The 14,209-nt window shown below is 35.6% G+C and overlaps 1 protein-coding gene across 2 annotated transcripts; it reads right to left on the bottom strand.

The window, feature by feature from the left end:
• Positions 1-1,478: 1,478 nt before the first annotated feature.
• Positions 1,479-3,225, bottom strand: LOC128030131 (PWWP domain-containing DNA repair factor 3A-like). 2 transcript variants are annotated; one of them, XR_008187820.1, is made up of 4 exons: positions 2,439-3,225; positions 2,035-2,147; positions 1,737-1,825; positions 1,479-1,616 (listed from the first exon to the last, which is right to left on the bottom strand). XR_008187820.1 is itself a non-coding variant. In XM_052617632.1 (4 exons), exons 1-4 carry the CDS (start codon positions 2,474-2,476, stop codon positions 1,526-1,528), a joined length of 357 nt encoding a protein of 118 aa, XP_052473592.1. In that variant the 5' UTR covers positions 2,477-3,225; the 3' UTR covers positions 1,479-1,525. The 2 variants fall into 2 exon arrangements, 1 of the variants encoding a protein (XP_052473592.1); XM_052617632.1 differs by having other exon boundaries at positions 2,035-2,173.
• Between the last annotated feature and the right edge of the window lie 10,984 nt (positions 3,226-14,209).

Here is a 14,209-nt window from a genome sequence, read left to right as displayed (position 1 = left end):
TCCGGGAAAAATCAGTACAGACTATCTTTCTCTTATGAATATAATAAAACTAAATACTTTTTGGAGTTATGAAGGATGCAGTACTACTCTATAGGTACTCAAGATTAACATGATATTGAGTGAAAACGAGCATTTCACCCCCCCTTTAAAATCTATAGGATGTTTGATAGGGAGCCAGTGCAGTGTTAACAGGACCGGGCTAAAATGATCATACTTCCTGGTTCTAGTAAGAACTCTTGCTGCTGCATTTTGGACTAGATGTAGTTTGTTTACTAAGCGTGCAGAACAACCACCCAATAAAGCATTACAATAATCTAACCTTGAGGTCATAAATGCATGGATTAACATTCCTGCATTTGACATTGAGAGCATAGGTCGTACGTGTTGCTGTGAAAAGAGAATATTGTCAATTTTGAGTGCAGGAGAAAAGTGTAGGGAAAGGAGAGGGGCCATGATTGTCAGCGGAGGCAGCCTCCATATGAAGGTATTTTTGATTCAAATTAACTGAGCACCTGTGGCAGTGCGATTTGTAGTTGTAGAGAAAAGCCACACATGTGTATCAGTAAATTTGAAGTCACAGAGTGAAATGTTTTAAGAGTTGCAAACCTGTAGCCTTTTTTTCTCTCCCACAAACACAACACAACAGTTACACCTTCTCAAATTCTTCATTGCAGGTGCACAAATCCTATTCTACAAATCACACATTTAGAAACTCGTACGCTCACATTTTTGAAACAATTGCTGCAGTGAATGTGGTGCAAAACGCATTTACACACCCGCATCAAGAAATGTGCAGTCGTGGAGAAATGTTGAACATCCGCAAATCAGTACGTGAATTCATCAAATGAGAGTTGCACACTTGTAGAATATTTTCTCAGAATGTCTTGTATATTTTTCTAACACAAACACAAAGTACATAACTACAGCTTCTTGAATCTGCTGCGATGAAGCTCAAACACTGTTTTTTCGCTTTCAAGCGACAAGTTTCGCGCTCTCCCTTTTGCACCGAGATATTTGGTTCAAAAGTGATTTGTGCATCTGTAGAGGTAGTGGGCGGGACTGTTTAGAGATTACAGAATTTCAGCCAATCAGAAGAGCTACTGAGCCAGTAGATATACGCCCCAAGCAGTTTTACGCCCCTGTTGTTCCTCATGCGTCCAGTAGGGGGAGGCTGCAGACCTATGACCTACTGTAAAATGTATTATTTATATATATTTATAAACTGTTTTTATATACAGAGATTGACTGATATATGATGTTGTGAATTTATATTAAGTTATATTTAGATATTAACCATATTCAGGCCATTAGACATACAGTACTGTGTAATCATATGGATGCTAAATGAAATATTTGCTTTACAATTCACAATTGCTCGTTATACAGCAACAGAACATGTTCTACATAGCATTTTATGAAGACCAAAAAAATTTAACAATTTTCTAAAGTTCCAAGGGTCATTTAAAAGAAAGACAATATTGTTGTTCACAAAAAAAATTTATTAACACCATGACTTGGTTATTTCTTAACAGCATGACTCCTGTAGATGACTCTCCAATGGTTTGCCACTCTTCTTTAATTGTTTCTTTATCCTGCGGTCAAAGTGATCCCACTCACTGATAAAAATAAATAAAAAAGCAAAAGTTGCATAGTGGTAGAAAACAATGGTTTTTTATAAATAATGGCAGGATGTCATGTTTCAATTTTTTTTTTCCTTTATAGGATCCTTACAGTACCTTGCGTCAATGACAGGTCCTCGAAGGAATTTCTCCTCAGCCTCCAAGATGGACACATCTTTCACAACAGCAAGAGCACAGATGATGGACTACCAGAGAAAGATTTATCACAGCCCAAATAAGCCAAGCATCATTTTGCTTTTTTTTTTTTTACAACAAAATCCAATGTTCCTTTTCTATATTAAGCACAAAACTATTATTTTATAGAAATTATCTAACATTATGGATAAACTATTTGACATTAAAAACAATGTGAATATGACACCATGCAGAGCACAACTAACACACAAGACCATACCTCTGGAAAAGGGACATCCATAATGAATCTGATCTGGTCACTGTGGGTGTGTGTAGGTGTGCCATCCAAAATTGAAGTCATCTGAGTGTAGATAACATCAATTCGCTCCTGATCTTCAATGAACAATATTGATGGAACACTTGGAAAAAGTGTCAAGTCACTTTGATTGTTTTTTTTTTTTTTTTTTTTGTCCATTGATGATAGACTGTGGTTAGTTAAGTTTGAGTCAGACAGAACATCTGACTCAATCAAGTACTTTTGCCTCTCGAAATAAACTGATCCATCTTTTGAATTGATATCGCTATTCTTTCTTATTTAATTGATCAATCTTTTATAAATAATAAATGTTGCATCATTACACAATACAATCAACAACAAGTACTTTAGCAGATTATTTAACATACCTCATCCGTATCGCTTCAAGAAGGTCTGCTGCTATCATACATATAGATATGGTCTGCTGTTCTTATAAATGACTGGGCTCATATACTAATATACTGCCTTCCCCTACTGGACGCATGAGGAACAACAGGGGCGTAAAACTGCTTGGGGCGTATATCTACTGGCTCAGTAGCTCTTCTGATTGGCTGAAATTCTGTAATCTCTAAACAGTCCCGCCCACTACCTCTACAGATGCACAAATCACTTTTGAACCAAATATCTCGGTGCAAAAGGGAGAGCGCGAAACTTGTCGCTTGAAAGCGAAAAAACAGTGTTTGAGCTTCATCGCAGCAGATTCAAGAAGCTGTAGTTATGTACTTTGTGTTTGTGTTAGAAAAATATACAAGACATTCTGAGAAAATATTCTACAAGTGTGCAACTCTCATTTGATGAATTCACGTACTGATTTGCGGATGTTCAACATTTCTCCACGACTGCACATTTCTTGATGCGGGTGTGTAAATGCGTTTTGCACCACATTCACTGCAGCAATTGTTTCAAAAATGTGAGCGTACGAGTTTCTAAATGTGTGATTTGTAGAATAGGATTTGTGCACCTGCAATGAAGAATTTGAGAAGGTGTAACTGTTGTGTTGTGTTTGTGGGAGAGAAAAAAAGGCTACAGGTTTGCAACTCTTAAAACATTTCACTCTGTGACTTCAAATTTACTGATACACATGTGTGGCTTTTCTCTACAACTACAAATCGCACTGCCACAGGTGCTCAGTTAATTTGAATCAAAAATACCTTCATACCTCCAGCTCCTGTAGCAGAGGCTAGCGCAAGGCTGTCTCACACTAACCTCTGCTACAGGAGATGAAGGGATGGTGTCCTGACATTTCATCCTACCCGTCAGATTGTCCTACCAGGGCTTACTATGCATATGCACATATATTGTGTCAGTTTTCTCACGCTGAGCAACACATAATTACTGTATTTGCATTATTGTAACTGTAGGTTGGGGATAGGTGTATGCGTTAATGACAGCATAATCTGAATTGTAGCATTTTTTGTTGTCCCATTGTGCTACCCATTGTTTCAATGGGAGGTGGCAAAATCTGACAGGGTAGCCTTGCGAGCTTTGCCCAATCTATTGGCCGACCTGAGGGCTGTATTGGATTTAGGAGTGAGGTTGGCTGATTTGCAAGTGATGAATAGATCAAACAAATCCCTTTTTTTTAATTCTCGGAAAGCAGTGTTTGAGTCCCTCAAATGTCTAAAAAGATGCATTTCAAAATCATAAAGTCGCTGCTCGAAAGGGTTCAAATATGCAAAGATGCTGGAAAACTGAAGAATCTGCAGGACCTTAAAGATTTTTCTGAAGAATGCTGCTCAGTTTAACTGTTCAGAACAAACAAGGGACTCATGCACAACCATCACAAAACAGAAAGACAGTCGTGGATCATCAGGTGACCACACACAGTACTAAGAACCAAGGGTTCCCAAACTTTTGAGTGGGATTATTTTAATAATTTCAGCATTTTTATTTTTTTTTTGTCTTGTGGACTAAATGTTAATATCTTTTATTTACAATATCTTACTCAGGACAGTACTAAATAAAATATAATATGCATTTAGTATGATCTCTCTTATTTTTTGAAAATTACTCGCATTTTCACAGATTCTGCAAAGGGTGCCCAAACTTTTGAGCCCCACTGTATGTATATATATATATATATATATATATATATATATATATATATATATATATATATATATATATATATTAGGGCCGGGACTCGATTAAAAAAATTAATCTAATTAATTAGAGCCTTTGTAATTAATTAATCGAAATTAATCGCATTTTAATCACATATAAATATTTGACCTGAGAACAGTGAGAAGTTTTTTTTTTTTTTTCACATGGATTTATAGTATACCATTGAATAATGACTGAATACATAAGCTTAAGCAACAAAATATTGTTTATTTTTGTTCAACCAAGTCTAGCAGACCAGTGCAATTTTTGCCATTAAGTGTAGCAATAGCATATTTAGAAACAATTTAGAAATAGTACATTCCAGAAATTCAGGAAGCTTATAGGTGCTGGAACCTTCTGTAAAGTGTTTTTTTAAGTAAAACACAATACTGTCAATTACATTCAGAACATTGGAAACACTGACTATTAGAAAACATCTCTCTGTTGCTTCAGAGGCCATAACATACTAAGTCTAACTCTCAATAACCTTGGCCAAAACAATAAAGAGTTAAACATAAACTGCCAGCAGTTGCACCAACAAAATAATACATAGTTCAACATAAAGTGTAAAGTCCACGCTAGCTGCTATATGTTTTGCGTTGAGGTGATACTTGAGGTTCGATCCCAAGGGGCAAGGAACTTGACCGGAAGTTGAAGTCGGGTGGGGGCTGCCATCTTTTAGCAGAACTTCACTTGCGTTAGCATTCCCATTGACTCCCATTCATTTTGGCGTCACTTTGACAGCGAATAACTTTACATCTGAGGCGTTTAAAGACTCTGTTTGTCCATTATTTATTTCTAAAGATACACAACAATGTATAAAGGGCTCCATTACCTTCTATGTTACATTATGGCCCCGTATAAACAGCTTTTTTAAAAAATAGGCTAACGATTGCGTCATAACCACTCGGCTCTCTGTCGCATTACTGTACAGACAGGAGGAGAAGCTCGCAGGCAATTAACTTAATATGGCGTACTGGCGTTACATTTTAAAATACTATACAAAATAATTAATCAGAATACTTACTCCTGCTCACTCACGACAAAGAACTCCCCGCTCAAGCTCGCCGTCTCTGCAAGATTAACGATGGCAGTTTGCACGCACAGCCACTTAGAAGATTTACATCTGGCAGACAGGTTGCTGACGTCGTCAAGCTTCGTTTGAGTCTGCGCGTCAGAAACGGAAGTGCTAAAAAATGCTAAAACTGGGCTTCATTTGTCTCAATTGAGTTCCAATGGGGTCGCTGTGTCCATTTCTTTTACTGTCTATGGTTCGATCATGTGCTGCGGTGATATGCGAACGCTAGTTGGTGCTCCAGTATAATCGGTCCGCTGAAACTCATCCAGTGAGAAACGTTCCGCGGGGCAAAAATACGTTATTAAAAATGCGGGAATTTTTTTTCTGTAATTAATTAATCTTAGTTAACGCATTATTTTTTGTGTAATTAATTAATCTCAATTAACGCGTTAAAGTCCCGGCCCTAATATATATATATATATATATATATATATATATATATATATGTATGTATGTATGTATGTATGTATGTATGTATGTTTGTATGTATGTATGTATGTATGTATGTATGTATGTATGTATGTATGTATATATATATATATATATATATATATATATATATATATATATATATATATATTGTGTTAGTTAAGATCTCCACAAGCTCCACCTGTGCCAAATTGGTTGATCATCTGATCGTGCTCTTTCACGAACCTTGTTAAGAAAACATAATTTAACAAAGCGGATTTGTGATATTGTTCACAATGGAGCTGCTCATTTGATGACTTTATAAAATAACCATAATCTTGTTCCACACACACAGAGCAGTGAACACACACCCGGAGCAGTGGGCAGCTATTTATGCTGCAGCGCCCGGGGAGCAGTTGGGGTTCGATGCCTTGCTCAAGGGCACCTAAGAGAGAGAACTGTACATGCACTTCCCCCACCCTCAATTCCTGCCAGCCCAAGACTCGAACTTACAACCCTTCAATTGGGAGTCCGATGCTCTAACCATTAGGCCACGACTTTCCATTATATGGACCTTTCTTCTTGCTTTTACTTCTTTTTAGATTCTTAAAGCATATTACTGGAATACATTTTATACGAGTTGGGGATCATATTAAAATATTACAAATTTTTTAGGCCCCAAGATTGAAAACCACTGATAAATTATATCCTGGTACTACCAGCCACAATGGGATTTATCTCACTTCACTTTTCATGCCAACGCACCAGTTTTTTTTTATTTTATTTAGCTTTATAGCTTTACACAAACTTGCATTCGTATTGTTAGTTCATTTAGATTTTGTGTACAGGGTGATTGAGAGCATTTCCATGGAAGAGATATATTTGCCTGGGAATTGTCTACACAGAGAGCCATTTATGTATAGATTGAAATGACTGAAAGGGCCAAATTTATCAGCCTTTGCTTAATGAATAAAGAGACAAATATATAAGAACTTGTGAAGTCAGTCTTTGTCTAACTTGTTAAAAAAATATAAAAAATAAATAAATAAACCGACATGACATTGGTGAAGCTCTACTGTCTGGATCATTCTGTGACTTTTTCCTCTGTCCTTAACAGGAAAAGACCTCCCTTTTCCACCACTGTATGTTTTACTTCCAGATGCAGTGGCTTTTCTTTAAACCTAAAATTATCCCTTTTATGCCGGGTAAGAAAAGATCATGTTGTATTTAAAAGAGTACTGCTCCTTACCAGTCCTGTGCCATTTTTGTTTCATGCTTGATATTAGATTATGGTCTGTTCTCTGAAACTTGCTTGGTCGAGTTGAGTCATACTGTTGGGGAAATGACAAATAGCTCAAAAATGTCTCCAACAGAAAGACAATATGGTTTGTCATCTGTTATAGTAAGTTGTTGTTGTTTTTTTAGAGTAGTCAGGAAATACTTACTGCAAAATTTATAAGGAATTATTGAAGAGCTAGCAGGTAATTTTTGATTAACAGTTAACTGACTATTGTTAACTAATAAGGAAGATGTGTTAATTAATCAGTATGTAAATTTTTTTGATTGTGTTAAGTACAGTTAGCTAATCAATAACTAATGTATTCTGTCATACCTCCTGAAGAACTACTATTAATTATCTATTAGTTAATATTTAAATTAAATTTACGCATTTAGCAGCCGCTTTTATCCAAAGCGACTTACAGTCCATTCAGGCTATTATTTTTACCTATCATGTGTTCCCGGGGATTTGGACCCCCAACTTTGCGCTTGCTTGCTTGCTAACGCAATCCTCTACCAGTTGAGCTACAGGAACACTTTAATATAATAATAATATAACTATGAAATAAATACTAATGAACAGTTATACACAATTACATTGAATTTTGACCCTTTCATATAAATATTATTATTAGTAGTAGTAGTAGTAGCATGAAAATGCAATATTAATAAATGTAATATTAATAAATGCAATTAATTCTATAGAAGTTTTGCCTGTGTAGTGAATTGTTTTTGTTTTTGTCTTTTTGTAAGAAATTGGCTTCTGATAGGAACCCCACTACCACTCAAGTGCCTTGCAATAACTTACCTTAGTTTTTATATTGTATATACAGTACTCTATGTGTGCCTCCTCAGCATAAACCACATTACCATTCATTATTTCCTTTATATAAGGCAAGGACTAAGGGAAAGTGATAATGCACATAACCAATTAGTAACTAATAAAGCTGAATTAAGTCTGCAAGACTTATTTCAAACCTGAAACAATATGTCTATTCTAAAGTGAAATTATAGTGAACCTTTAGTAATTAATAAAGTATTATTAGATAATTCTGCTAGAATTACTTAGAACCTGAAACCAAATTATAAAGTGAAAACATAGGGAACCCATTAGTAATTAATAAAGACTGATCAAATAATTCTGCAGGACCTATTTCAAACCTGAAACAGTAGGATAATTCTAAAGTGAAATTATAGTGAACCCTTTAGTAATTATTAAATCATTATTAGATAATTCCGCAGGAATTACTTAGAACCTGAAGCAGTATTCTAAAGTGAACCTATTAGTAAATAATAATTGCTACATCATTTTGACTCATTGAAACATCCAATCAAACTTAACCTCTTAAAAAAAAAACACCTATAAAAGTAATCATAAACTTTGTAAAATACACGACACAACTTATTCTGGCCTCGGTGCTACTGGCCCAAGGCTATGAGCCCCGCCCGGCCCATTTTAAGCCCTGGCTCGCACTGGCCCGTAAGTGGAAATGCGGCTGTTCACCTCTAGAGTGTGGCCTTGGGTGGCCTTCAGCACATTTAAAGAAATGTGTCAAAACAAACAGGTGGCTAAACTGTCAGTTGTGTCCACTGTACTCCAAGTGGTCAACAAAAATAAATCCGACTATTGCTCTTTTTTTTTCTTTTTTGGAAGTGTACATTTACTCTCACTAGAATGAATTTGACTTCTTCTTTGTATTGAAGAGGAGCAATTCAAATAGAATGTAATCATCTGCTGGCCTGATAAGACTTACTGACTATAGCAGTTTTAATAGTAAGGTTGGTTCTTGTTGAGACTGTGCGCTTTATGCCTGAGATTCATTAAAAGAGATCGATATTGTTGTTGCAGTGACTTAGAATATTTAAACAGTGACAATATTTAGTCTTATTAACTTAAGGGGACAATGGGAGATCAAAGGAACTGTTCTCATTTATGTGGTATGAGCAAAATATTTAGCTGGCTTCACAGGTGGTCAATGTATCCTGGTAAGAATCAGCATGAAAGTTATTTTATACTGCATGGTTAGAACAGTTAAGATGGAGTAGCTGCCATCAGCTTCAAGTACTTAGGGTGTAAAGCACTAGATTAAAGCAAATATTTATTCCTGTGTTTATCTTGCCAGCAAATGTGTGACATATAGTATAAGTGCTGATGCCAACTAGAAAGGTCTCCCACAGCAATGAAGGTGCCAAGACTGAAAGGACTAATCAGATTACAATATTAAATCTGTTATTTAAAGGTTCCTTAGAAATAGTGAGTTCTGTTTTATAACTATTTTATAATGGTTCGAGCTAACTTTTGGGTTAGTTTTTGTTTGTTTCTTTTTTTTATCTTTAACTGGCAAAATACTTGACAGTATTGTTTTTTCTGGAGCTCAATCACCTGACTACATAAACCGTCAACACACTCTGAATAGAAGCTTGATATATTTCTTAAAATGTATATAAATAATAATTTTCAATAACTTTTCACTCAATTATAACTTTCTTACTAGTTTCCTATCAATGCTGTTTTTTTTTTCTTCTTCTTGATTTTAACAGAACATAATTTGGACCACAACATATTGAATTTATGATCCATACTGTTTGTTGGGTTTATCTATAAATATGCCCTGTCACAAAAAAAAAAAAAAAACTTAAAGTGCCCCTATTATGGATTCTTGAAAATTACTTTTCATGCAATATGTAACACAGCTCTAAGTGAATGAAAACATCCTGCAAAGTTTTAAATCTAAAAGTGCACCGTGTATAAAATAGTTATCTTTCAAAAGAGAGAGTTGTCTCGAGTCAGTATATAAATAATTACAATTAATTATGATTAATTACATGTATTTATATGAGCTGCCAGTAGTAACTTTAGCAGAATTAAATTGCCATCCACTAATCAGTTCGTCAAGCGAACATTTAGCATAATTTCATATAAACTCTAAGAAAGGATATTCGTGGCCACAGAAAATACTTTCATAAAGTATTATTGCATTAGAGCATGTAGCAAAATCGGAATTGTAAAGGGACATCCCATTATCGCACCCAAAGATAAACTGCAGTGCTTTACAAATATAGGACAGGAAGAGCTAAATAAACTTATCACTGTATCTAAACCAACAACATGTTTATTAGATCCTGTACCCACTAAATTACTGAAAGAGTTGTTACCTGTAGCCGAAGAACCGCTTCTCAATATCATTAACTCGTCGTTATCTTTAGGTCACGTCCCAAAACCATTCAAGCTGGCGGTTATCAAGCCTCTTATTAAGAAACCAAAACTAGATCCTAGTGTACTGGCAAATTATAGGCCTATTTCAAATCTTCCATTTATGTCTAAAATTTTAGAAAAAGTTGTGTCTGCTCAATTGAGCACCTTCCTGCATAAAAATTATCTGTATGAAGAATTTCACCATAGCACAGAAACTGCACTTGTTAAAATTACAAATGACCTGCTCCTTGCGTCAGATCAAGGCTGCATCTCATTTCTAGTCTTACTTGATCTTAGTGCTGCGTTCGACACCATAGATCATGACATACTCATAGATTGATTACAAAACTATACAGGTATTCAAGGGCAGGCTCTAAGATGGTTTAGATCCTACCTGTCCGATCGCTACCATTTTGTTTACTTAAATGGGGAGTCATCTCATTTATCATCAGTAAAATATGGAGTGCCACAAGGATCTGTCCTAGGTCCCCTTCTATTTTCAATATACATGTTGCCCCTTGGTAATATTATTAGAAAATACGGAATTAGCTTCCACTGTTATGCTGATGATACTCAGCTATATATCTCAACGAGACCAGATGAAACTTCCCAATTATCTAAGCTAACAGAGTGTGTTAAAAATGTAAAAGATTGGATGACAAATCATTTTCTCCAATTAAATTCGGATAAGACAGAGATATTAATTATTGGACCAAAAACACTACACAGAATCTTGTAGATTACAATCTGCAACTAGACTGATGTACTGTTACTTCCTCTACAGTCAGAAATCTGGGTGTTATATTAGACAGCAATTTGTCTTTTGAAAATCACATTTCCAATGTTACAAAATCTGCATTCTTCCATCTTAGAAACATTGCCAAGCTACGAAACATGTTATCTGTTTCTGATGCAGAAATGCTAGTTCATGCATTCATGACCTCTAGACTGGACTATTGTAATGCACTTCTAGGTGGTTGTCCTGCTTCGTCAATAAACAAGCTACAGGTAGTCCAAAATGCAGCAGCTAGAGTCCTTACGAGGTCAAGAAAATATGATCATATTACCCCAATTTTACAGTCTCTGCACTGGCTACCTAAGTTCCGTATCAGTTACAAATTATCAATACTTACCTATAAGGCCCTAAATGGTTTAGCTCCTGCATACTTAACTAGCCTTCTACCACGCTACAACCCATCACGCACCCTAAGGTCACAAAACGCTGGACTTTTGGTAGTTCCTAGGATAGCAAAGTCCACTAAAGGAGGTAGAGCTTTCTCACATTTGGCTCCCAAACTCTGGAATAGCCTTCCTGATAATGTTCGGGGTTCAGACACACTCTCTCTGTTTAAATCTAGATTAAAAACACATCTCTTTCGGCAAGCATTAGAATAATGTATCTTTTAAATTGTGAGTGCATCTGATCAAAGGTGCATTTTTATTCATTAGCTTGGGTTAAACTAATTTTACTTTGTTGGATCAGCAGCTATGCTAATGATGTCTCTATTTTGTTTCTATGTTTTGCCACGGGATTTACATCCCGTGGTAACTAGGATTTACACAAGCTCCAGTCTGGATCCATAACACCTGAGAAGAGATGATGCTGACCCTCAGAGGACCTCAGATGATGCTAACCCTGAATCAACAAACAGAACTAACGAATATTGCTACATGTGTGACTGCATCATATAATAACTTAATTAAATAATATTGATAGTTCATCGTCTAGCTGACTATGTCTTGTATTATTATTATTATTTTTTCCAAAATCCTGTTAAATGTGCAAAAACTACTAGCTACTACTAAATATTGTAGAAACATAATTTTCTGTAAAGTTGCTTTGTAACGATTTGTATTGTAAAAAGCGCTATACAAATAAACTTGAATTGAATTGAACATTGATTTGCAAGGCAGAATCAGAAACGCAAGCAATTTGTGCAAAAGAGTTTTATTTACTTTACACATTAACGAAAACTAGTCTAACCAACAAACAAACAAACATACAATTACTCATACAGTGGAAAGGGCAAAATGAGATTTGATGGATGATACCATCAGGAAAACCAGAGAATGAAGCTATGAAAAGAGTCAGTTAACCACCTGAGTAAAACCATCAGCGCGGCTTATAACAGGGTCTATAGCTTATACAAAATACTTTAATTAATTTAGTTAAAAGTACGATACTTGCATTTCCTTGGCCTGAATGAGTGTCTGGATGCAAAGTAGGATTGACCCTGAATAGTAGATGAATCAAAGCTTTGATTCGAGGAGGATTCAATGTCTCTGCTGGCGAGGTAGTACTTTTTCAAAGTTCCGGAACTTTTGGGGGCGGGACTTGGGTGCTAAACATACTGATTGGTTGGTTTCACGCAGCATTGTGATTTCAATCACCATTCATTCGGATCATTTTTAAAATATTAATGTTATTGTGTCATGAAATGTAATTTTACAAGTATTTCTGACTAGAATGTAGTTGTTTAAAACACAAACCTGCAGTTTATTTATAAAGACAGCGCCTATTTAAAAATGTATTTTGTTGATTTCGGACATGGTCAGCTCAACGCGATCAGCGGGAGCTCAGTGATCATGTATCCGCCGAGAACAGCCTCACCTTGGCATGTCCTTCTGATATGTGCCACTGGCTCTGATGTCTCTTTAGTGGTTAAACATAAAATATAATTTGTATTTTTTTGCTGATATAAAAGGAAATCTTTGGTCTTTATTCAGTTTATCTATATGTTCAAATGAAAATAAATAATAATTGTAATGACTATATACACATTTCCCTGAAGTACAATTCTCCTGCTATTATTATTTTTAAATGAAAACGAAAGGAGGCAGTGTTATTTGATATCCTTTTTTCGTTTTATTGTAAATATACAGAGGAAAATTGCAGTAGCCAAGGCGAGCTGACTGATGTTATCAAGTAGCTGCTGTTTGCAGAATTACCTGATTTGGGTCGTCACGGACATCACACTCTCGAGATGAATGCGCAAAGTCCGAACTACAGAGGATGCAAGTCTAAAATTTGCGTATTTTCCAAAGAGTTCCTGGTACAATTGTTCTGGGTAATTTAGGTGGAGATGCTGCATATTAGTGCTATTGGATCTTAGTGCTGCGTTCGACACTATTGACCACAACATTCTTTGGCATAGACTAGAACACTTTGTTGGCATTAATGGAAGTGCATTAGCATGGTTTAAATTGTACTTATATGACCACCATCAATTCTTAGTAGTAAATGAAGAGGTATCATATCGATCACAAGTGCAGTTTGGAGTACCTCAAGGCTCAGTACTAGGGCCATTACTCTTCACTCTTTACATGTTACCCTTGGAAGATATCTTCAGGAAAAACGGTGTTAGCTTTCACTGTTATGCTGATGATACTAAGTTCTATATTTTCTATATACCAATTTCAAACACTAACGGAATGCATAGTTGATAAAAAAAAAACTGGATGACGAGTAATTTTTTACTGCTAAACTATGAAAAAAACAACAACAGAGGTGTTAATTATAGGACCTAAAAACTCTGCATGTAATAACCTAGTAGACTGTCTAAGACCTGATGGCTGCTCTGTCAATTCTTCATCATCAGTTAGAAACGTAGGTGTGCTATTTGAAAGCAATCTTTCCTTAGAAAGCCATGTTTCTAGCATTTGTAAAACTGCATTTTTCCATCACAAAAATATATCTAAATTACGGCCTATGCTTTCAATGTCAAATGCAGAAATGTTAATCCATGCATTTATGACCTCAAGGTTAGATTATTGTAATGCTTCTTTACTTGTAATGAGTTCTTACTAGAACCAGGAAGTATGACCATATTAGCCCTGTTTTGTCCACACTGCACTGGATCCCTATTAAACATCGTATAGATTATAAAATCTTGCTTATTACGTATACAGCCCTAAATGGTTTAGCACCTCAGTACTTAAATGAGCCCTTGTTACATTATAATCCCCCACGTCTGCTGCATTATCAAAACTCAGGCAATTTGATAATACCTGGAAGATCAAAATCAACTGCGGGCTTTTCTTATTTGTCACTTAAACTCTGGAATAACCTACCTAAC

The sequence above is a fragment of the Carassius gibelio genome, chromosome A16 (genome assembly GCF_023724105.1).
Source record: "Carassius gibelio isolate Cgi1373 ecotype wild population from Czech Republic chromosome A16, carGib1.2-hapl.c, whole genome shotgun sequence".
Classification (NCBI taxonomy): domain Eukaryota; kingdom Metazoa; phylum Chordata; class Actinopteri; order Cypriniformes; family Cyprinidae; genus Carassius; species Carassius gibelio.
This window is presented reverse-complemented; position numbering and strand designations above follow the sequence as displayed.

Coding starts and splice junctions, on each gene's coding strand:
- LOC128030131 (XM_052617632.1), bottom strand. CDS start 2,476: ATGATAGCAGCAGACCTTCTTGAAGCGATACGGATGAG. Junction 2,174..2,438: donor CTTGAAGCGATACGGATGAG/GTATGTTAAATA, acceptor ACTTTTTCCAAG/TGTTCCATCAATATTGTTCA. Junction 1,617..1,736: donor GGACCTGTCATTGACGCAAG/GTACTGTAAGGA, acceptor TATTTTTATCAG/TGAGTGGGATCACTTTGACC.